General features: G+C 46.8%; 2 protein-coding genes across 7 annotated transcripts in view; one reads left to right on the top strand and one right to left on the bottom strand.

Moving 5' to 3' along the window:
- The window catches only part of TMEM14A (transmembrane protein 14A), a 248,263-nt gene that overhangs the window by 171,542 nt on the left and 51,732 nt on the right, over window positions 1-24,989 (top strand). The gene's annotated exons all lie outside the window — the stretch shown is intronic.
- On the bottom strand, window positions 4,945-23,826 carry LOC142453553 (glutathione S-transferase A4-like). 6 transcript variants are annotated; one of them, XM_075554977.1, is made up of 8 exons: window positions 22,885-23,055; window positions 22,484-22,540; window positions 14,951-15,058; window positions 13,800-13,851; window positions 11,509-11,641; window positions 9,940-10,081; window positions 7,000-7,131; window positions 4,945-5,436 (listed from the first exon to the last, which is right to left on the bottom strand). In XM_075554977.1, exons 3-8 carry the CDS (start codon window positions 15,035-15,037, stop codon window positions 5,314-5,316), a joined length of 669 nt encoding a protein of 222 aa, XP_075411092.1. In that variant the 5' UTR covers window positions 15,038-15,058; window positions 22,484-22,540; window positions 22,885-23,055; the 3' UTR covers window positions 4,945-5,313. The 6 variants fall into 6 exon arrangements, with proteins under 6 accessions (XP_075411092.1, XP_075411090.1, XP_075411094.1 ...); XM_075554975.1 differs by lacking the exon at window positions 22,885-23,055 and adding an exon at window positions 22,791-22,860; XM_075554979.1 differs by lacking the exons at window positions 22,484-22,540; window positions 22,885-23,055 and adding an exon at window positions 23,706-23,826.

Here is a 24,989-nt window from a genome sequence, read left to right as displayed (position 1 = left end):
GACACATCTGAGGCTGACACAGACGTCAGCACATGATAAGGGCAACCCTGACACTGCCCACAGCCTTGAGCTCACCTTGTTCTTTCAGGCCATGTCTTCTTTTACTGAAATGTAACAAGGACAACCAGATGGTGGAGTTGAGGGATGCTTTGAGGGGTGGGGCGGTGGGGGGAGGGATCAAGGTCAAACAGAAACCCAGAAACAAATCCCCTTGGTCTTGATTTGCTCAAGGGGTTCTGAGGAGGGAGGAGGAATCTTGGTCTCTTGCCCTACACTTTCTCCCTCCAACCTGGTCTCAGAAATCCTCGAGTGAGTCACTACGTAGCAGATGACTCGATGACCATCGGCTTGGGTCTGGAAGACTCAAATAGGAAGCAAGGGAAGCATGGGCTTGATAGTGCTTACTTATTAATCTGCAGTACATGACTTTACATATTTTCACCACATCAAATACTCAGCTTCTTGCTATGACTGGCCGCTGCCTCACTCCCTCTCTCAGCCCCTTGCTACAGAATCAAAGCCTCTTTCCAAATGTGCTAGGCCTGACGGGGACCAGGTAGGTACTCAGAAACAGATAAGAAACCCACGTGAAACTGTTCATAGCACATTAGTAAACAGCACACATGGAACCCTTGTTTACCTTGCTTATTAGGCACGCTGCCGGCATGCAACCAATGCAGGTTTGAAATCCCAAAGCCTAAGGAGAGGATTCTTTCTCACTGCCACCAGGTGAATGCTGACTCATAGCGACCCCCTATGGGTTTCTGATACTGTACCTGTTTGCTGGAGTAGAAAGCCCAGTCTTTCTCCAGCAGAGCTGCTTATGGGTTTGAACTGCCGACCATGTGGATTGAAGCCCAACGCAGAACCACTCCACCACCAGGGCTCCATAAGGAGGGTATTAAGGTGGGGAACACGGTGCTTTGGACTGTATCCTAAGTACCTGGCACTCCAAGGCAGCTCACAGCAGCCACAAGCCAAGGAAGATTCATCGCTAACACCGTCGGGGTCAGTAAGGGTGCCCAGTGGCTAGGCACTTCTCTGTCGCCATTGTTCAAACCAGAACAAAAGGGCTTTAACAGAAACGGGTGATTTACAGGCACCAAGGAAGGAATTGCACTGAGCTCCTGATTGTAGTTAAGGCTGGTAGCAAGGCTTTCCCTCCCTGAGGCATCTTCTGGGAGTGTGGGCAGCGCCCAGCCAGGATGACCAGGTCTGGTCGGTGTCCAAGGGCTTCTGGACCTCCCACCGCTTCCATTTCTGCAGGATGTGTGAGACTGCTGGTTGTTCCCCTCTGTCTGAAACCAAGACTCTGGAGGGAAGGAGGAGGAGGCGTGGGCCTGGAATGAGGCTGGCTGCTGACACGTTCGGGTCTCTGAGACCCACTTTGCTGTGAGCACCCATTGTGGCCGCTGCATGTTTGAATGAGGCCGTGCACAAGAAACTAGGCAGTACACTCACAGAGACCACACTTAATGAAAAGGACAAGGCTGGCTAGACCAGAGGATGCACACTGGTACAGATAGGAATTGGAAACACAGGGAATCCAGGGCAGATGATCTTTTCAGGACCAGTGGTGTGAGTGATGATACTGGGAGGGTGGAAGGAGGGCGGGTTGGAAATGGGGAACCGATTACAAGGATCTACATGTGACCTTCTCCCTGGGGGACAGACAACAGAAAAGTGGGTGAAAGGAGATGTCAGACAAGGCAAAATATGACAAAATAATAATTTATAAATTATCAAGGGTTCCTGAGGGGGAAGGGAGCGGGGAGGGAGGGGAGAAATGAGAAGCTGATGCCAGAGGCTTAGGTGGAGAGCAAATGTTTTGAGAATGATGAGGGCAATGAATGTACAAATGTGCTTTACACAACTGATGTATGTATGGATTGTGATAAGAGTTGTATGAGCCCCTAATAAAACGATTTTTAAAAAGAAAGAAAAGGATTCAGAGATTCCTGATTGATAGACAGATGGATAGACAGGTCGTAGATGATAGAGACGGATGGAGGTTACAGTGTTCTTGGTGGGGATTGGGACCTGTCTCTGGTGTTATTTAACTGGGTATATCTATTGTCAGCTCTAGGGATTTGCCCCCAAGAATGTGTCACGTTGCGGTCAGATTTCAGCTCCAGTCCCTGTCATCGAGTTGATGCAGACTCACAGTGACCCTATAGGACAGGTCAGCACTGCCCCAGTGGGTTTCCCAGATAGTAACTATTTATGGCTTAGAAAGCCTCGCTTTTCTCCCTCGGAGTAGCTTGTGGTCTCAAACTACCAACCTGGAGGTTAGCAGCCCTATGTGAAGCCACTAGGCCACCAGGGCTCCTATCGGGTCAGATTTAGGGCTGGTTTTAAAAAGCTATGGACCAGAACACATGCAAATAGGACTGTGAGCTTTAGAAACCCCATCACACAGCACTCTGCTGCCCAAGCGAGACATCCAGTGCAGAGTGAGGGCCCAGGAAGTGGCCCTTCTTAACCACAATTCAGCGGGTGGAGAATTTTCTTTTCCTCCATGTAGCCTCTGGGTGGCTAAACTCTCACCAGCTAACTGGGTACGTGACCGTCCAAACACCTCAAGCAGAGTCTGGGTCCACAGACCTGGCTTCTGCTTCTGAAAGGCGGAAACCTTGAAGATCCTGTGCTGTGGGGCAGCCTGCTCTGCCCATGCGGGCCACCAGAAGCTGAACTCCACTCGAGGGCAAGAACAGCCTTGCAAATGGTTTCATTTTTTCCCATCAAGACACAAAAGAAATTAGTTTACATTTATGAATTATTAAAAACATTTCAAATATTTTAATCCACTTTATTTCCACTAAAGTCAGATCGGTGGCTTGGGTGCAAGTCAAAGGTTAGACTCACCCCCCTTTCCGCATCCCCACAGAAAATGTTCCCTGGAGAAGCTGTGTTAGGAAGGGTTCTCTAGAGGAACAAAACCAGGACACTTCTGTAGATAGATAGATAGATAGATAGATAGATAGATAGATAGATAGATAGATAGATAGATAGATAGATTTATCCAAGGAGAAGGAATATATAAGAGCTAATTAGTCCACACAGCAGTACAGAGGGCTCAGTTCAACTCACTTTTGAGTTAGAAGTCCTTCAACTCACTTGGGCTGCTGGGTCCCAACGTCAAGGAACCAGACAGCACAGTCCTCCCTTGGGCAAAGCGGGCAGAGTCTGCTGCAGGCAGCAGATAGCAGGGTGGTTCAGCAACAGGCACTAGCACAGGAGCTTAGTGAAGCAGGCATCAATGGAATCTCAAACTCAAGCAATCCGTGGTGGCAGGATCCACCAGCATCAAGCTCAAATGATGCACACACCAGCAGGGTGGCAAAGCAGGTCTCAAAGGAGCCTTAAGCTCTAGTGACACTATCCCCAGGGCTTGGCCCACAGGTAGTGCAGCACACTAGCTCAAGCAGTAGTAAGCTGGTCTGATCACCAGGGAGGAAGAGGAAGATGGGATGCTGGCTGTCTTTATTTATCTTGGTCACCCTCCCCTCAAGCTGGAACCTGATTAAACTTTGCCCACATGTTCCTATTGGCCAGGTTGGCATGATCAACCTAACTATCACAGAAGCACACACATACCCCTTTGTCTCACTCCCTCTTTTTCACCATCTGACTGCTGGCAATGGCTTTCTTAGAGGGGAAGGAGAGATGGCAATGAGCTGAATGCTTCTCGCTCCCACACTCGTACCGAGAGCTCAGGTCCCACACTGGAGAGAGGGCTGCTGAATGGTCCCACCTATCCCAAGTGTGTAAAACAGACAGTCATGTGAGAGAGGAGGAAGGACAAACGGTGCCAGTCTGACTGGCATGACACCCCTGAGGGCAAAGAAAAGGCATCAAGTCTCATGATTCATGAAGTCATTTCATGAGTAAGGACATGGGAAAGATAGGGACTTAGGCAGTAATGAAGTTTATAGGGTGCAGGTAAAAGAAATGCCTGGCAAATGGCTTCAATATAGATTAAACCAAGAATCAAACTCATGGCCATCGAATCAATACTGACTCACAGTAACCCTATAGATGGTAGCCAAGAAAATCCTATGGAACAGCTATGCTCTATAACATGTGGCATCAGGGTAAGTTGGAATGGACTTGATGGCAACTGGTTTGGGTTTTTTGTTTTTGGTAGTTTGGGATGGGACACGCCAGTTAAGGTTTGAGTCTGGTAGCACAGCGTACCACAAGTCATTGAAGATCCTGCTGTAGACCAGAGCTCGCTGGGAACCTCACCCTGCATGGCCCTGAATAGACACCACCCTCAACAGATGCGCCATCACTACGTCATGCCAACTCCTCATTAAACCGATCCCCAACATAGTGCTAGGCTCCTAATTCCGTCACCCAGGAATGCAGTAATGATACCTGAAGGAAATATATCAAATATAATTATCCCAAAAGAAGTACAGCAAGGCTGGAGGGTCTCCAATCAGTTTCTATGCAGACGTATCAATTGGTTATATCTCCAGTCTTCTTAGTGTTACTTGGAATTGTTTCACCAAAGCAAGACTCAGTACGAGAGTGTGCGTGTTAGATAGTAGTGGGATGTCTAATTGTCCAAATGGATTCAGGTTTTCTAAGTGGTGCTCCCTGAATAGTCCCTGCTCCCACCCACCTCACCTCTAGAATTCCCTGGCATCTTCCATCCACATACTCCCAGTTGATCACTTGCTACTTTTTAAAGTACTCCGCAGCTGTGCCGGATGCTGGAGAGATCCTGCTCCCCAAATCTCTGGTCACTCTTCTCCCAAATGTCCTGATGCTGCCGCAGAAAGTAAGCATATAGGCCCCGTGAAGGTCTCTGTCCAAAATATACCTGCCTCCTCTTTATTTCCATTCAGTTCATAAAAGGTGTGGACCATCATCCCAAACCAACCAATTCAAGAAAAGAAAAAGAAAGAAAAGCTACACACATCAAAAATTGTTTTATAGAGCATTTACTAGATGCATGTGGTCAGTGTGTGGAGCCGTGGCGGTGCGGTGGCTAAGCATTGGCTGCGAATCGAAAGATCCTTGGTTTGAACCCACAAGTGGGTCTAGGACCAAGATGTGACCATCTGCCCCTGTGGTGATCCTAGCCTTGGAAACCCTAAGGGGCAGCTCTACTTTAGAGAGTTCTAGGGTTGCTATAGGTCCGAATGGACACAACAGCAGTGAGCTTGAGCTGTTTGGGGGTGGGGGAGGGGATAGTCTGGTTACCTTTTCAAACCTGCCATGTCTAGAATCTACTGTGTACTAGGGTTATCCACTATTGTATTGGTAGGGTGACTGGGCCGCCACTCTCAGGCCTGCTGGCCTTCAGAACTGCAAGATGTGCCTGACGGTGTCAACATAATGCTGATCGGGGACCGGCTTCCTCTGACTCCCCGGCTGCAGGAACTTCTTAATTGTAGGAATGTTGCTGATCCTCGTTTTAAACGCCTGAAATGAGAGAGTAAAATCAGGTTCAGTTACCAACCACAAACCCTAAGAAGAATCAGAGTCACCAGGAGGGGGCGCCCAGAGCAGTGCGTAGACTAACTTAACCTGCAAAACATGTTTGCACCAGAGTCTGCGAAGGGGACTAGATGGCTGGGGGAATTTGCGTGGGTTCATGTTGTTCAAAGTCATTGCCACAATCAGGCCCTGTTTGTCAGAAGTCTTAAAACAGTCCCATTCTTTGACCTGTCAATTCCTGCCCCAGAGATTTGCTGTAGAGGAATAAGTGCAAGCAAAGACATAGTATGGACATACGGTGCTGCTGCCGGAGTAGAAATGGGAAATAACCTATAGCTCCAGGAAAACGGAGACTCTCTATATAAACTCTGGTACTCCCTACAGGAAACACAGTTCCATCATTTAAAATACTGTACACAACAACCCAAACGTCCAGGCAAGAGTACTGAGGGGAGAAATACCATCTGCACTGAAGAGATTAGGAAGAACCAGGTTCCAACATTAATGGGATAGTCTTTGGGATTTTTTAAAGAGATGCAGAGATGGAAACACACACTTGTCTATGCCAAGAAACTAGGTAGATGGCTAGCTGGCCAGCCAACTGAAAGAGACCCGTATTCGTGGCAATTCTAAGGAAAGGTGATGCAAAAGAGTATGGAAATTATTGAGCAATACCACTACTATCACATGCAAGTGAAATTTTGCTGACGTTAATTCAGCAACAGTTGTAGCACTATGTTGCCACTGAAATGCCAGGATTTCAAGCCAGATTCAGAAGAGGCCCTGGGACAAGAGATATCGTTGCTGACGTCAGATGAACTCTGGCTGAAAGCAGAGAATACCGGAAGAATGTTTGCTTGTGTTCCAGCGACGATGCAAAGGCGTCCATTCAAGGTGACCATCACGACAAACTATGGATAACATTGTGATGAATGGGAATTCCAGAAAAACTCATTGTGCTATTTCAGATTCGGTGCACAGACCAAGAGTGGGTCGTTCAACCAGAACAAGGGGATGGTGCGTGGTTGAAAGTCATGTCCATCGGGGGGTGTCCTCTTACCATACACAGTCAATCTTTATGTTGAACAAATAATCCCAAACGGAACATCTTTCTTGTGGAATCCATCTTGTGGATTCCAACCACTGACCTTGCGGTTAGCTGCCCAGCATGCAAGGCAAACACTAACCGTTTACACCAGGAATCAAAGGAATTATACCTATAGACTCAAGTATAAGCCGAGTTTTTCAGCACATTTTTTAATGCAGTTTCTGTAGTAAACTTAGGTGCCTCAGCTGATATTTGGGTCGGCTTATAATCAAGTATATACGGTATATATATTTTTCTCCCCTCCCATGGTTTTCTGTCCCAACAGATCATATGGTCTGAGCAGATGAATCAAAGAGAAAATCCAAATAAAACTGTAAGTGGTGTTTTAAGTAGTCTTCTTCGTGTCTTCTGAGGTGGACATGCAGATGCACTTTTGATCTCACTCTCTATCTCTGTTCCTTTCTTTCCTGCTTTGTGCTCCGTGGCCGCCAATACACTACCTTTAGCAGAGGGAAGTCAGAAAGAACAGAAGCACTGAGTTCTTCCACCGTTAAAATAGCTTCTAACAGTTGTATGTCCGCCCAGCTGAATTTGTTGCCAACAAGAAAATCCTCTCCGTGGTCTTTCAAAACCTACCGAGAGAAAAAAAAAATACAAGCTCTGAATAAAAGTAAACACTTGTTTTGCCTGGCTAAGCAGTTGTACAACATGGAATCTTTTCTACAGATCGGATTTACTGAAGGATCTTTTTCTTCATAATCTCCACTGCCACAGAGAGGATGATGAAACCGGCCCTCTTCTACATTGCTGTCAATGGACACAGCCCTTTGGAAATCCTTTCAGGAGTGATTATCCAGTAATCTCGGGTGATGAGGGGTTGGAACGGGCTTCTTGGAGCAATGCAAAGTTACCCCACATATAAGGAGCACAGGTAAACTCAGGCACCACCTGTGATGCTGTACATATAAGAATCAAAAGAAAGATGAGAATTTTTTTACATGTCTAGAATCAGTGCATTCTAGAGTGTCCTGACTAAGGCAAAGATGGAAACACTCAGGCAGAATCAAATAGGTAGGAGATGATTCTGGCTATGGAGAGCTCACGACTAAATTTACACAGCAAGTCCTAGGACTTGCCATCTATGCGACAGAGGCCGCAGACTCAGTAACCAGGGGAACTCTGTGTAGCTGATTGAGTCAAAAATAAGACAAGTCTTTGAGAGTTTAAGAAAATATCTATCATGTTTAGTAAATAATTAAACGGCCCACCCACTGTCAAGATGATTCCAAGTCAGGATGATCTTATCGGACAGAGTAGTGCTGCCCCAAAGGGCTTCTGAGACTGCAGATCTTTTGGGAAGCATACAGCCTCATTTTTCTTCCACAGCGAAAGGAAGGGGAGGAGGACCAACCCAGGGACAAGTGAACAACAAGTGAACTAAAATCAATGGAAGGAAGGTTGTAGAATGCCTAGTGGGGCCAATCAAAGGCAATGTAGCAGTGAGGAATTACTAAACCTGAATGAAGGCAGGACATAGTGGTGGGACAAGAGGAAAGTAAAAAGGAAATAGAAGAAAGAACCTGGAGGCAGAAAACATTTATAGAGGCCTACATACAGGCATGTACATATGTAAATTATATATATGTGTATATATATTGAGAGGGGAATAGAACTATGTGCTCATATCTATATGGTAAGAATTAAGGTTGCAGATGGACATTGGATCTTGACTCAAGTGCTCCCTTAACATAAGAACAATCCAGCATTCTGAGATGCTCACCTTCCTGACACAATCACTGAAGACAAAATAGGTGCATAAGCAAATATGGTGAAGAAAGCTGATGGTGACTGGCTCTCAAAAGTATAGCATCTGGGGTCTTAAAAGCTTGAAGATAAACAAGCAGATATCTAGCTTAGAATCAACAAAGCCCACATGGGCGAAGCACACCAGCCTGTGTGGTCATGAGGTGTCGATAGGATCAGTTATCAGGCATCTGATTCTAAGACCCAGAATAAAACCATACCCAAGGTGAATGGGGGGGCGGGAGGGGCATGGAGTGGAGACCCAATACCCATCTCTAGACAATTGGACATCCCCTCACAGAGGGGCCACAGGGAAAAGACGATCCAGTCAGAGTGCAGTATAGTGCCAATGAAACATACAACTTTCCTCTAGTTCTTTGGTGTTTCCTTCACCCCACTATCATGACCTCAGTTCTACCTTACAAATTGGATTAGACCAGAGCATGCACACTGCTACAGATAAGAGCCCGAAACACAGGGAATCCAGGATAGATAAATCCCTCAGGGCGAACAAGGAGAGTAGAGATACCAGGAAGATTAGGGAAGGGTGGTGGGAGAGGGGGGGAACTGATCACACGGATCAAACTAGAGCTCCTCCCAGGGGGACAAATAATGGAAAAGTGAGTGAGGGGTGATGGAGGACAATGTAAGATATGGGAAAAAATAATCTATAACGTATTAAGGGATCATGAGGGAGGGTGGGGTGGGGAGGGAGGGGGAAGAAATGGGGGAGCAGATATCAGGGCCTCAAGTGGGAAGAGAATGTTTTGAAAATGATGATGGCAGCATATGTGCAAATGTGCTTGACTCACAGGATGAATGTATGGATTGTGATAAGAGATGTAAGAGCCCTCAATAAAAGTACTTTACCAACAACAACAAAAAGAAAGCCATCAACTAATGACCATGAATAAATTTGAATGTGATCTTGATTTTAGCAAATATATTATTTTAAAATGTCTTGAAGGCACTGAATTAGACTATACATTGATCTCAAAGTCTATAGTATGCTGAGACATATTTATACTATGACCGAAATCATCATTTTTTTGGAGGAGGCAGACAAATACATTTTAACAATGTCCATGGTACCTGGATAAACGGGATCTTGTTTGCCTTCTCTCAGACACGCCATAAGACATCATTCTTTCCCAAGGCTAATTCTGAAGGTGAGCACCACAGACTTCTAGTGTCTAGCAGATCTTTCCAGGGCCCGTGCCTCACCCTTCCTCACCTCGTGGCATGCTGTCCTCTAGACTGGGAAGCGTATCGAATTTGGAATAACACCCACTCCAACACCACTGTTCTGAGATCAGCGCTCTGTGACTTTGTCTGCAGGCTGCGCCTTGACTTGCCGCCAAAAGCAAAGATCTGACACAGCGAGTGTCCTGAAGGAGGCGGTATCTCGGGCTGTTGTTTTAAAACTCAGAACGGAAATGCCATATTCTCGCATTGCAATTGGTTGATCCTCGGTCTGTTTTGTTGAAGGCACTATGATTTTATTGACTTTGGGTTTCCTAATCTGTATTAAAGTTTTGGTTCAAAAGTAGCCTGGTCTCGGTCATTCCAAAGATGCATTCTTTAACTGTTCTTGTCAGTTACAAGAGGTGTAAAAACCTTGAATGGCAGCAGCTTACCTTTTCAAAGACGGGCAAGTAACGGGTTTTCGCTTTCTTCACGATTAAATCAATAGTCTCCTCCTTTTCCTCTGGGTTTTTGAAGTGAAGCAATGCGACCATCATCATCAGGTCCAGGGTGCCGTCGACATACATATCAATCCTGGAAAAACACCATGGCGCTCTCACTCGGAGAGGAAACACGGAGGAAAGGGCTTTCCTAAGCCAACCTTTCTATGGCAGAAAGCCCTGTTAGGGCCAGAGCAGAATCTCAAAGAAGGCGGGTGCTCAGAGCACCGCCTCAAGGGGGCACCACTGAGCGGCTTATCAACCGACTTCTGTGCCCAGGCAGATGGTGGTCATGCTCTGCCAGAGTGTAGGAAGAGAAGGAACTGGGCGGGAGGGGACGGTAGTGGGGGGGGGCGGGGGGGGAGGGGGGGATGGTAATAGGCTTGAGCACATCAGAGACCGGCTTTCATCTGAGAAAGGGAGGAGCCTGTCTTGTAATGTTCATGTGTTGCCGTGTGTGTTACATCAAAGATTACCGAGCGTGACTGGTATCTGCTAGGCGATGTTATTGGTAAAGTTATCTGCACAGGTGGATGTCAGTGTTTGGATAGGGGGCAGTGTCCGTGCTGGCCATAGCCGTGTTTTCCCAGGTTATGTCTCTGCTTGGGGGAAGTGATTTTCCACCCTCTCTCTTGAGTTTCCACTCTCAGGAATAAAGTTTATGTCCAGAGCATGTTACTCAGTCCCTTCCCCCCAGTAATGAACAACTTGCGTGCTGCAGCCCGTGGTCCAGGATAAAGTGTAGGCATTCACTGTTGCAGCCCCACTGGATCGTTCCAGCAATGAAATGGATCGTCCCCACTTTGGGCAACACTGGTCTAAAGACTGGGACTTAGTAGCCATTCTGGGCATGTTTGTTGAAAAACCAGATGTATGAAAGAAGTAATGAATGCTTCTATGTTATATTCTGCTACCAAAAAACAACAACAACAAAAAAAAAAAACCACGGCCTCAAACCTTATTCACCTCTCCAGCATTTACATTGAGACTTGGCAGCTTCTTCCATCAATAGATGGAATCTATTTCCTAAGCTGCCCTCATGTGGGGAATGGCAGAATAAGTCCAGTTGAGAATAATGGAGCCTGACTCAAATCAGCAGACGCACAAATAGGTGAGTAATATGCTTACTGACCTACGTCACTTTGTTTGGAGGCCATCGGTTCTACACCTCGAAACACACGATTCGTAGTAATAAGTCATCGAACTATGCTCAAAATATGTGTGCTGAGTCTGTAACTTACATCTATGGGTAAAAAGAGTTTACCAAGTCATTTTCGGAGGTCAAACCCAATGAGGAGTCTGTCGGGAGAGACTCTAAGAAACCTTCTTGCAGATTGCTATGTGTAGCACGCAAAGAAACGAGGTCTGGAACATTCATCCAGAGTTCTGCCCCGGGGCAGGGGAGGGCTAGCAGAAACACAGCTCTTTGTTCTCTCAGCACAGGCCACAGGGCTGTGGGTCCAGACCTGTAGGAGCCCAGTGAGCAAGCAGCAGGTCCAGCAATCAGGGACACAGGGCTACCTGACTCTGTCCCTCAGATCCTTCCCATACAAGTTGAACTTGGCAGCCACGTAGCTAAGGATGGCTCGGGTCTGTGTCAGCTCCATCCCGTCCATCTCAACCAAAGGCACTTGGCCGAACAGCAGGCGGCCATCTGTGATTTGAGCAAACCAGACTTCATTAGTGCATTGAAAAAGACCACAATGGAAAAAAATAGAATTTCTCGGTGAAAGCATTGAAACACACACACACAATGAAAATACCTAGTTTCCAGTGGAAGTACTTCAACTCCCAGGGAGCAGAAGCAGTAATAGAAACAGGGGAGAACTCCCATCCAAGAACCAAAGACAACCTTCCACCGAAACCGGTGTCTGTCTGGTCCTGACTTTAAGCAAGTCTCTTGCATCTCTGATCTGTTTTCTGGTTTTTAATCTGCGTCAGGCCTGTCCACCTTTCTGAGTGTCTCTGAGCAGACTCTGGTTGTGGCCCTGTGTTGGAAATAGTGGCACTGTAGTTATGAGTAGGCTGCAATACCTCCATTTATCAAAGGTCTCTCTGTGTGTTCAATGTTGAGTGAGCATCTGAAGTTTGGGCACTGTGCTTATGAGTGAGACAAACTTCAGTTAGAGGTGATCCTGCTTCTAAAAGCTGGCAAATCTCTGGGAGATTTTAAAAATGTCAGTGCTGCAGTGCAGCGGAGGACCTTTGAGATTACCCAGTTCAAGGTCCTCAGAGGGGGAGGCCCTGTGGTGGTCAGTGGGGGTCAACAAGATTTATCTGAACTCACACAGTCAGGGCAGAGCTAAGCCAACAGACTTGGGATTCTTGAGTCCCTGTCCACTGCTCTCTCCTTCTCTCCAACTTTTCCGGAATCACGGGAATGCCCAGAGGGTATCCCAAGCAATATCCTGACATCCAGATTCAGGGAGGGCCGGAGGGCTTCAGAAACTGTTGGGGAACCCTTCAGACTGCAATGATGAGGGGAGATCTTATGGAGATACCTGTATTTATTTAATAACTATGTGAGTATGGATTGTGATAAGAGTCGTATAAGCCCCCAATAAAATGAGTTTTAAAAAGCCATGATCTAAAAATAATAATAATAACTATGTGTCTAACCCTACAATGTGCCTTTAATGATCATCATTTGGAGTATAATTGGACAAAAACAAAGAATAAGCGAAGCTTCAGGGAGATTCCATGTTAAGTTCCTTGCCAGCCGTGGGGGAAGAGTTCTGCCCCACTCAATAAGCTCTGCTGGTACATTCCGGTCTAGGCCTATTGATATCTGTTCATTTTATATGGGGACAGAGATGCAGAGAAATTCAGGGCCTTGGCCTAGAACCGTACAACTGGTAGCTGGCGGTTCTACTGATTAGCCATCTGTGTGGCCTTCATAAAACTATGGGTGCTAACGTTAGGCTTGTTCATCAGCAACGATGGGGCCACACTAGCATCTTCAGCTAAGGAAAGGAGGGCTGTGGAAGCTGAAAGTTTAACAAGGACCGTGAAAGCACCAGTCTTTTCATTAGTGTGGGGACTTTTCCTGGGGGGCTGGACGGACGAAAGGCTTCTTCTTTGATCACATTTTAATCATTTTTCACTTTTCCAGGAGACTGGATTCTATTATTATGGAAGGATAAAGGGACTTTTTTGAGTGTCTTAAAATCATCAAGAACCCCGAGAACAATAGGATATCTTAGACCAGATTCACACTCCCTCTTCGCCCTTCCCCTCCCACTCACTATTTCACTCTTTAAGAATTCTTCAAGGACAAAATGGTCAACAAATGGTCCAAACCACAAAAGAGGAGGTTGGAGTGGGGAGAAGGCGGTGAGACCAGACCAGTGGGAATGGAGCACTCAGAATGGGAATAAGAATTTATTATACGGGTTGATACAATGTGAAGAGTGAATCCAATATCATTGAAAAACAGACATAGAAGTTGTATGATGGGGGCCTGCTTTTCTGTGTATCCTTCCTCTGGGTATGCAATGCTTACTTTTAAAAAATGCATAATACTTTAAGGATACTTCCCAGGCGTGTGGGTAATAAACCAATTCTCATTGGTCAATCCACCGCAATCCTGTCTAATTGGCGTCAGACGGTGGACCGCTGGGTAAACTCCTGTGAAAGCCTAAGAGACGATGCATATGGCCACCTGAGCTCTGTGCCAATACTGCTAGACAGACCTGTGGTGGAAATGCCTTTGCTAATATTTGTCATTCTAGGGTTCTGCGTTTTACAGCAAAAATTTCTGGAGATGAATTTTACTTTTCTGAGATGATAACATTAAGTGAATCTAGGCTTACCATTCACCAACTTTTCATATTGTTCTTTTTTTTCAAGAAATTCTTCTTCAAACTAGATAAAGGATAGAGAGGCATGGTTATAATGGTTATAATTTAAGGTCATCAAAAAGAAATTATTATAATATAGAAGGTCTGGCTGCTTCAGGGATAAAAAATCTACACAGGGCCACACTAGATGCAGGAACCACCAGGAGATCAGCTAGCAGTGGGAAACGCTGACCCGGCATGTGTGTAGATTAGCATCGCTGGCTTGGGAATGTCAGTTCTTGACATTGACCTCTTACAGGATGTGCTCAGCCTCTCTTTCGTTTCCTCGTGTCTTCTTCTTGGCTCTTTCTTTCTCCAAATGCCTATTCCCCATTTTCCCCAATGGCTTATATTCTTATCCCTCTTCTGTGTTGTTCTCCTTTGATATCATGACAAATATTATTTCCCTTTGATGAAAGGGAATTCAATAAAAGGGCTTCGAAAGGGGTATCACTTGGGTGAGTTTGCTCATGCAGGTTCTAAAATTTTTGTGGGAAGAACTGATTTTTTTTTCACCTTGACAAATCATAATGGGGTGCAGGAGGTGGTGAGAGGAAGCGTCAAGAGGAAGAACCCCTCAAAGAGACATCAGTGGAGGTGGACAAGCAGCCCGCTCCTCTCGACGTGATTCAAGGGATTCAACCTCTGTGCGTAAACCAAGGGGAAAACAAGGAGCAAAAGAGGTTGCTGCTCTGGCAGAGACGTCGTGGGAGCGTCCATGGCAAAGTCACTGGGGAGCTAGGGGGAGAGCCTTTAGGGCTGACCTGACGGGGCCTTCGGTTCCGATTGGGAGTCACACACAGAGCAGGACTCGGCTGTGAGGCTGAGCTGGAAAGACCACAGAAAAGCAGCCGACCCAACACAGAAAACGAGTCCAGTCCCGTCTGCCTTTCCTCCTTTGCCTTGCAAATCAGCACAAGGTTTCCACTCTATGGCATTTCCATCTCGTCTCTACCCCCACGTAAGCAATGGATGATGACCACTTCCTCATTTCCCAGAAAGGAACAGGTGGAAAAGGAGAGAATGGGCACAGCTTGGAGGCACCTGTCCTGGGTTGAAGGTGAGGGAGCCCCCCTCCATCTTTCGACAATTACCCTCATGCCCTTTCCCAACCAGAAACCAACCTCCACCCCAGCTCCAGCCAGCAGCCAGCGGATGGACTCCATTCTGCCTCTGCCGCGAAAGTAATAGAGCTTGGGTTTGGCCGTCATGACTCCTGGGTGAGGGAATTTCTGAAGAAGGAAAAAAAAAAGGTTTAAGGAACAACCTAACCTAGACCATATGGCAGTGGTTCTCAACCTTGCTAATGCTGTGACCCTTTAATACAGTTCCTCATGTGGTGGTGACCCCCAACCATAACATTATTTTCATTGCTACTTCATCACTGTAATTTTGCTACTGTTTTGAATCTGGCGACCCCTGTGAAAGGGTCGTTCGACTCCCAAAGGGGTCGCGACCCACAGGTTGAGAACCACTGCATATGGTGTAGCTCCATTTATAAAGCCCTAAAGCAAGACTAAACCATGCAGACATAGGAGGCCAAGCTCTGAAAAACAGTAGAAAGGTCTAGCTATCACAGAAGCAGGGTGGCAGTTTCCTGGGCAAGGTCAATGACCTTGAGTTTTAGCAGGTAACACAGTTTCTGGGGTGCTGCTCTAGTCCTTGAACAAAATTGGTCGTTAGTCTTCACGAGGCGGGGTAGTGTAGTGGGTTCCTCATTGGCCTGCTAGCTGCAAGGCCAGCAGTGTGAATCCACGAGTAGCTCTGGGGGAGAAACACCAGGCTTTCTGCTCCCTTCAAAGCCAATAGTCTCCGGAACCCACACAGGGTCTCTGTGGGTCAGATTCAACTCAAGGTCAGCAAGGTGAGAAGTTGCGCATGTCTTTCACTCTGCGGGACGTATTCGCTCCTCTCTCTCTTATACACACACACACACAGCTAGAAAGAACAAACCACACACTAAGGTATCAAGGAGGTTGTAGCTCACAAGGCTGATTTGGACATTTTGAGACATGAACTGGGAAGGACTATATTGTTTTTATGGATTAAAAGCGCCCAGAGGGCAAGGAGTCCTTGAAAATCTCAGACTAATGAGATGCAAGTCAGAGTGAACCAAGGGCTTCATAAAAGTACAATATGGCATCACAGGAGTTGACTAGAGCCTTAAAGAATGAAGGTATGAAATACGAATATGTGGACCCAGTTCCCTTGTCTCGTGGCTTTTTAGATCAAAAGACAAAACCTGCTTCTCTAATCCCTTTTCTTTGATGAATTTCCACAAAGACAGAGCATAACTTTGTAACACAGGAAACCATGTTTGTGTATGCTTCAAAATCTAAACCCAGCATTCATTGTTGAAAAAGTACATAGACAAAACTTAAAAGAACAGGTGCAAGGGATAATCGCATTGTGTTGGTGGGAGGCGAAGAAACGGGAAACAAAGGAGCAGTGCTTTCCGGGTTTCCCAAAGGCAAACCCTCTGAGAACACATGGCTTTTGCAAGACCAGCATCCAGTGGGTCAAGCTGAGTGTCAACACACGCCCATTTCTTCAACTCCAGATTTCAGCCCCTGATCGTGGCCACAAAAGGTGCCTAATGGCTCAGTGGTTGAAGGACTCATCTGCTAATGGAAAGGTCAGTGGGTTGAACCCACCAGCCAATCTGTAGGAGAAAGATGTGACAATCGGCTTCAGTGAAGATTGGTGGCCTTGGAAAGCCTATGGGTTGAGTCTACTCTATCCTGTGGGGTCACCATGAACTGAAGTTGACATGAAGGAAGTGGGGTTTGGTTTGTCTGCTGTCCAGCAGGTGGGCCCTGGATTACACACCTGATTCACCAGCTCCTCATGTGAGTCTTAAATCACTGGGAACCATCTCTTAGGTCAGTGGTTCTCAACCTTCCTAATGCCGCGACCCTTGAATACAGTTCTTCATATTGTGGTGACCCCCAACCATACAATTATTTTCATTGCTACTTCATAATCACTGTTATGAATCATAATGTAAATAGTAACATGTTTTCTGATGGTCTTAGGCGACCCCTGTGAAAGGGTCATTCGCCCCCCCCAAGAGGTCGCGACCCACAGGTTGAGAACTGCTGCCTTAGGATTCACAAAATTCACCTGATATGAACTTCACCTGTCAGTGGACCTGACCATGCCTACCCAGAGGCACAGGCACCTACAGCTAAGGTGGGGTGAACAGACAGCAGTGACGGTCACATAACAACCTTTGAATAGTTGAGAATGGTCTTTCAGTAATATATATGTGTGTGTGTGTGTGTGTGTGTGTGTGTGTGTGTGTGTGTGTGTGTATGCCGGAAGTCCTTGTAGAATGTGTGCATTGACACATATCCAAGTTATTCCAAGAGTTGTGTTTTGTGTCAACTTGGCTGGACCAGGACTCTCAGTGGTTTGGCACCAGTGAACACCTCGTACACCCATAATCCTGATTATTGCCTATGAGTTCTATGTGGTCATTATGAAAACGTCTTGAACCCAGCAGAGGAGTAGAGGCCCATGGGAGGAACAGTTGGTGTCAAAAGAAGAAAGGAGAGTGGAAACCGGCCTGGCCCCTGCTTCGTGGTGGCTGGCAGTGTGGGTGGAGAGCTGGGGTCTTCTCCCGACTGAAGTCAGAGGAGGTCAGAGGTGGCCCCCATGCCTAACTGCAGAACCACTGAGAATCCTGGTCAAGCCACGTTGACACAAACTCAACTATCATAGTTTCCAAACCCACTGCTGCTAAGTTGATTCCCACTCCTACCGGCCCTCTATAGGGGTCTTCTCTCTTTCCAGGCACAGGAAACCTCATCTTTCTGCCTCAGAGAGGCTGAGTTCCAACCACTAGCCTTAAAACTATGCCACCAGGGCTCCTGGTACTGAAAACACAAAGCTCTGGGTTCAAATCTCCATCTGAGCAAGTTTCTTAAAACGTCTTTGAGCTTTGGTTACCTCATTTGTACAATGAAGCAAATTGTTGATATTTATTTGGTTAGTTATGAGGTTCAAATGAGATATTGTGTACAGACTACTAAACATAGGAAGGACTCAGAAAAATCACACACACAGACAAACACTCACACACACACACTTATATGAGTGGGCTTCAAAAAGTCCATTATCTTTGTTTTAGGCTAGCAAATAGTCTTTTTTTCTGCCAAACCATCTGAGAATTCATAAATCAGCAAACCTTCTCAGCTAAGAAATATCCTTAATCAGTGTGCTTTCCATTTCAAAAACATAAACGATAGATTGTTCTCAAAATCTGCGTGTATATATTTTAAGGAAATATAAGCTTCATAGGAAAAGTTAGCTTTAAAATTCTCAAAATGTGGTCTACAAAATTTGAATTCCATTTGCATGGAGTTGTGAGGCCCCCTTTTATATTCAGATTTCAGCAATACTCGCATAGGAGAAAATAAGTCAAACTTGCTTCAGAGGGAAGTGGTACGCGTCTACACAAAACCAGCCCCTCCCCAAACCCCCGAAGTATTTACATGATATTTTCAATACACACAAAAAAATACTACTAGTGAGTAGAGGTGAGGAGGTCACTTTATAGTAAAATGATTAAAGAAATCGGTCTACTCCAAGCTCACAGGCTAAGAATCTTCTCCAGAGAACCCTATGTTCTTCCAGTTGGGAAATAATGGATTCAACCCATTTCTCCCAAATTCGCAAAAGGTGACTGTATCCTCCCAGGCCTTATGAATATAACTAATTAGCCCTATAAGGCTGAGCACGACATTTTGGTAACATTTAATTAAATTTATATATTAATATATATATTGATACCTATGAAAGTAAAGAATAAAAACAAAAACTTTTTGCCTGAAATTAAAAATTCAGGCATTCTAGGGCTAAATAAAGACTTGATCTGAGGCAAGAAAGAAGCCCTTATCTACCTAGGCCATTGAGACTGCTTGGAAACGGAATGAATTCTAGCGTTGTTGCTGTTTACAAACTGCAACAATTCCTAAAGCATTTTGTAAGTGGCAATTCTTCACTTGGAGCGCCCCACCACACCACATGCACGTACACACACACACACACACACACATACACACAATACCATACACACCTGCTTCTCAACCCAACGCAGTTTCCCATGGACACAGGACTCCAGAGGGAGACATCAACACCAACTCAGTTGGATTACATCTAATTGTACCAAGAGCAGATGTCTAGAGGCAGAATGAGGGTGCAGGAAGAAGGGTGGGGAAGACGGGTGAGGGGCAAATGGATAGCAGTATGTACATAAAACCCCACTCGAGGGGAGTGAAAAACAGAACTGTAGGTGAACGGGTACCTTGGGTGGTGTAAGATATGGCAAAATAATAATAAATAATGTATAATATAATAATAAGGGTTCCTGGGGGGTCGGGAGGGGATAAAAGGGAACTGATATTAAAGAGTTCAAAAAGAAAGAACGTGTTTTGAAAATGATGGTGGCAGCAATTGTACAATTATGCTTGGTCCAATTGGATGATGGACTGTTATAATATCTATAAGATATCCAAATTAAATGGTTTCTTTAAAAGGAAAACAATGTATAGGAGGAAGGGGCCATAGGTTAATCTGTACTTCCTGCATAATTTTTCTGTAAAACTAAAAGTGCTCTAACATTTTTTAAATATGTTTTGTTTCTCCACTAGGTGCCAATATCTGAGGAGTGCCTCAGGAGAAAAATACACGAATGCTTAAAAATGAACAAATGTTTCAATTCTGCTAAATGTGTTATGTCAGCCCACCAATAGAAGGGCCATTTTCACCTTACGTAATTAGATTCTGGGGTGCTGATGGGAAGGTCAGCTTTTTGAAACCACTACTGCTCCCAGGGAAAAAGAGGAGGCTCTGTGCTCCTGGAAGAGTGACAGACTCAGAAACCCACAGGGGCGGTTCCACCCTGTCCGTAGGGCCACCAGGTGACGGCATTGACTCAGTAGCAGTGAGTTTGCTTTGGGTTTTTCAGTCTGGTATGGGTGTCTCACTGCCATGAGTCAATGGGGACCCCTTGACGCCCCTCCAGGACAGAGCAGAACCTCCCCCGTGGGTTTCTGAGACTGTAACTCTTTACAGGAGTAGAAAGCCTCATGTTTCCCACATGGAGCAGCTGGTCATTTCGAACTGCTGACCTTGTGGGTAGCAACCCAAAGCATACTTAATCTGATATTGTGCATATCGTGCATAGGAAAGAAAGTCTTAAAAGACCTTGCTTCATTATACGTTCATTGCCTTCTTCTCATTTTCCAATCTACTCTCCAGAAGAAGAAAATATTCTGCTACTTTTATTTTGCGTAAGTATGCTCCAGGATGAGGTAATATTTTTGTACCATTATGCATAAAGTCACTATGAGTAGGAATCTACTTGACCGCACCTGTGGCCACAGCAAGCTGAAAATAAATAGCAAGTTACCCACAAGGTTAAAACAATTGCTAACTATGAGCTTCAATTGGACAACCAAATCGCACAATTAATCAGCCCAAACCAAGAACGGAGTCCAAGTATTTCATCACTAACCTTACCTCTTCCAGACTCTCCTCTGTTGCCTGTTTGCTGCTGGTGGTAAAGGCGTTTATAACGCTGCTCTTTGGGCTGGAAAATTCTGCCTAGTTAAGGGATTAGCCAATGAGCATTTCAGCGTGCCAACACCCTCTTGGGTTTGTGTTACAGCTATTGTTTGCATATTGGAGAGTTGTATAAGGTTTCCCCTGGAAGAAGGCAGTGAGGTTTCGCTCCGCGAATATTCACAGGGTGTCACCTTGTGTCCTGGCTCTATCCCCATTCCTGCACAGTATACACTCTTTATAGTCTAGTGGCAAGAGTAGGCAGTATACAAAAAATAAAGACTTCAGAGGGTGCCACGTGCTACAGAGAACACAAAATAGGGTGATAAGAAAGGGGCCTTCTTAGCCCGTGAACTCATGGTTTGCAGAAGGCTTAGGATGACGGGAAGCACAAAATTCATTTGCAGGGTCCCCACATGGACTAAGCCTCTGGTGAATCTCCCCTGAGGGTAGTGCAGGCATGTGCCTAGCCTCCCCGACAGAAAGAGAGCATCGTAAAGTCTATTATGGCAGTTGTTGTTGCTGTGGTTGTTAGGTCAGTTCCGACCCATAGCAGCACTGGGAAGAACAGAACCAAACACAGCCCAGTTCTGCACCAGCCTCATGATTGTTCCTAGGCTGTGTCCACTGTTAGAACCTCTGTATGAGTCCAGCTCCTTGAGGGCCTTCCTCCTTTGACTGCCCTTCTACCAAGCAAGAGGCCCTTCTCCAGGGACCGGGCTCTCCCGACAACATGTTCAAAGTACTTGAGATGAAATCTCACCATCTTGCCTCTAAGAAGCACTTTGACGGTTCTTCCAAGACAGATGTGTCTGTCGTGGCAGTCCCTGGTATTGTCAGTCTTCTTCTCCAGCACCACAATTCAAATGTATCCATTTTTCTTCAGGCTTCCATATTCAAGGTCCAACTTTCATATGTGTATGAGGCAACTGAATATGCTTCAGCTTGGGTCAGATGCACCTTCCCCCTCAAAGTCACATCCTCTAAAAACGTCTTGTGTAGCATGTTGGGAACCGGACATAATCAGTCTGACAAAACCGACTCCATATTGCCTGCCCGGCAGCCTCAACCTTATCTTACCCTGACAAACACCAGATGGCCCACCTTTGTTTACTCCAGCACCGGACATTCCAACCGTAGATTTGTGTCTCTGCCCTGTGTGCTCTACACCCCCTCCCTTCCTTTTTTTACCTTCCCTTGGAATTCCCTTGTTTGCCTCACCCTTTAAAAAGAGGCTTGTGTAGCAATAAAGAGAGACCTTGACAAGAATCTGCTTGGTCTCGCTCCTCTTTCTCGCCCGTTTCTCTTTCAGGCTGGATCCCCCTCGGAACCTCTGGAATAACTGAGTCCCGCTGGTCCGGGGCAAGTGGCACCCACGTGGGGCCCGAGGTGTGGACCCTTGCCGGACGGACCCCCAGCTCCAGAAGAGCTCCCAGAAGAAGGAAGAAGACGCCCGGCCGGCCCCGATGAAGAGATGAAGAAGAAGTTGTGGACTGTCTTCGCCGCTCACGAAGACTGATCAGCCTCGGTGAGTAAAACTTCGTCCGTCCCATAGAGATGGGCCAAAAACTAAGGAGATGGTCTTTATAAAGGACCTTAAAGTTTCCCTCAGAGAGAGAGGAGTAAGAGTTAAGAAAAAGGATTTGATAAGATTCTTTCTTTTTGTAGACAAAGTCTGTCCATGGTTTATAGTGAATGGGCCTGAAATTCATCGTGGGAAATGGCAAAAGGTCGGGAGGGATTTAAATGACAAACGGCATAAAGAAGGACCCGATGCTGTTCCCGCCGCGGTTTTTTCTTATTGGGGATTGATCAGGGACATTGTTGAGGCCGCTTCTGAGGACCCGGATAAGCAACAACTTCTCTCGGTGGCAGAATATTGCCTCCGCCCACTTTCTCACTCGGCCTCCATTTCTTCCCTTTGTTCGGATAAACATCCCTCCAAATCTCCCTCGGTAATCATAGAAGTGCCAGGTTCAGAGAAACCTGACTCAGAAAAGCCCGCTGCGGGGGAGCCTGCCCCCCCTACCTCCCGTTACCCTCCCCTCCCACAAGAGAAGTACAGCCCCAAAAAACTGCCTGCTACCTACCCCGTGTTTTCCAAAGCCACCAATGACGAGCCCCTGGACCCTGAGGATGTGGCCACTCTGGAGGAAGAAGCGGCACGTTACCATAACCCTGCCGGGCCCTCTGCCCTTTTAACCAGACCTCCACCTTACAACAATCAGATATGCGTTCCCGCCGCCTTGATGCCCGCCCTCACTGAGGCAAAGGCAAAACTCTCCTCCCAAGTCGCTGAATTGAAGGAAGTTTTAAACCTCCAAAAGGATTTCGCCCGCCTTTCCGCGGAACTTTCCTCCCTTCAAACGTCCCTCCGAGAAACTATTTTTGGTTCACCTTGCCAGGCAGCACACCCTCGCGGGTCCGCTAAAGAGCGTGTCCCTAAGACAAAGAAGGCGGAACCCGCCCAGCTCTTGCTCCCCGGTCTCACCCGCTCCACCAGGTCCTCCCCGAGCTCCGCCCCTGATAACCCGCAGGCAGAGTCCTCGGGCTCCCCGCCCCTGGGCTCTGGGGACGGGGACCGGGAGGCGGAGAAAGATAACGCGTCGGGGTCTGAGAACTAGAACGAAAGCGGGAGCGAAGACGAGGAGCCGCCCGTACAGGGGACTGGCTCTAAAGCTCGAGAATTCCGTAAGATCCACCTTAAAAACTTAAGGGAACTCAATACCCTGGTCCGAACTTCCGGAGCCAACGCCCCCTACACGTTAAGTGGTTTAGACGCCGTCTCCCGCGGGGCCATATGCTTCCCGCCGAGTGAACGCGAGTAGTGCAGGCTGTTTTGACTCGAGCCCAATTTTTAACCTGGAAAGTCGATTTTTTTGATAGATGTCAGTCCATTGCTGCCACCAACCTTAAATCCCCTCGGCCATGAGGCTGCTAGTGATAAGCTCATTAAACAGCTGGCCTATGAAAATGCTAATTCCTCCTGCAGGGCGGTTATGCGCGGCAAGGCTAGAGATAAGACCCTTGACGAAATGTTACGCTTGTGCCAGGATGTCAACCCTTTTTCCGCTAAGGTTTCCCAGGCCATTCATCTTGCAGTGGGCGCCGCCTTGCAGGTCAATAATTCTTTGAAAAATTGTTTTAAGTGCGGCCAACTGGGACACTTCGCCCGGCAGTGCCCTGTCGCGGCCCCCTTCTTCACTAAAATTACCTCCCCTGCGGGATCGAGCGCCCGCCCCGCCATCCCCGCCACCCCTTCCCCCCATGTAAAAAGGGAAAGCATTGGGCTACTGCCTGCCGCTCCATTACCGATATCAACGGGCGTCCCTTGCCTCCGCTCTCGGGAAACGGCCAGCGGGGCCAGCCCCGGGCCCCTCAACCCATTCCCTTTGTTCTGGCCTCGGGGAACAGCTGGCAGCCCGACCCTCCCTGTACCGGGCCACCCCAGGAAGTGCAGGAGTGGACCTGTGTACGGCCACCCCCACAGTATTAACCCCCGAAGATGGAGTGCGAATTATCGACACTGGGATTTTTGGCCCCCCACCACCAGGTACCTTTTTTCTGATTTTGGGACGCGCTTCAACCACCCTAAATGGCATTACTGTTCACCCCTCATTGGTAGATAGTGATTATGCAGGAGAAATAAAGATTTTGGCAAGTGTTTCTAAAGGTATTGTTTCCATCCTGCGGTGGCAGCGTCTGGCCTAGGCCCTACCGCTGCCTCTAAACACTTCTCACCCGGCGATGAGCAATACTCGTGGTGCCTCCCGACCGGGCTCCTCTGACCTTTATTGGGTCCAGGCTATTACTAAGGATCGCCCAACACTTACTCTTAAGATCCAGGGAAAGGCCTTTGAGGGCATCTTAGACTCTGGAGCAGACTCCACTGTCCTTTCTCAAAGCTCCTGGCCTTCTGCTTGGCCTTTACAGGCCTCTCTAACTCATCTGCAAGGGATTGGGCAGTCAAGAAATACCCTGCAAAGTTCCCAACTTCTAACCTGGGAGGATAGCGAGGGCAATACAGGTACAGTTCAGCCTTTTATTGTTCCAGGCCTGCCCGTCAATCTCTGGGGCGCCCAAAGTCGCAGCTGTCCCAAAAAATGATCGCACAGCCTTAGGATTTTCTAATCATTTTTTGTTAGGGCCATTGCTCCTCCTGCACTCCAGGCAGAAAAGATTACATGGAAGAGTGATGAGCCTGTCTGGATTGACCAATATCCCCTCCCTTCACATAAGTTGTCCGCCGCCACACAGTTGGTGCAGGAACAGCTGGAGGCTGGACACATTGAACCCTCCACCTCGCCCTGGAATACGCCTGTGTTTGTTATTAAAAAGAAAACAGGGAAGTGGCGGTTATTGCAAGATTTGAGGGCAATTAATAAAACCATGGTTCCCGTGGGCGCCCTACAACCAGGTCTTCCTTCGCCAATAGCTATTCCTAAACATTTTGTTAAACTAATTATTGATCTTAAGGATTGTTTTTTTTCTATCCCTCTTCACCCTGAGGATTGCAAGCGTTTTGCATTCAGTCTCCCTATAATTAATTGCGTAGGGCCTTCCCCTCATTTTCAGTGGCCAGTCCTCCCCGGGGGG

Source organism: Tenrec ecaudatus, chromosome 7 (assembly GCF_050624435.1).
Source record: "Tenrec ecaudatus isolate mTenEca1 chromosome 7, mTenEca1.hap1, whole genome shotgun sequence".
Classification (NCBI taxonomy): Eukaryota; Metazoa; Chordata; class Mammalia; order Afrosoricida; family Tenrecidae; genus Tenrec; species Tenrec ecaudatus.
Note: the sequence above shows the minus strand (reverse complement) of the source record. Positions and strands in the feature narration are given on the sequence as shown.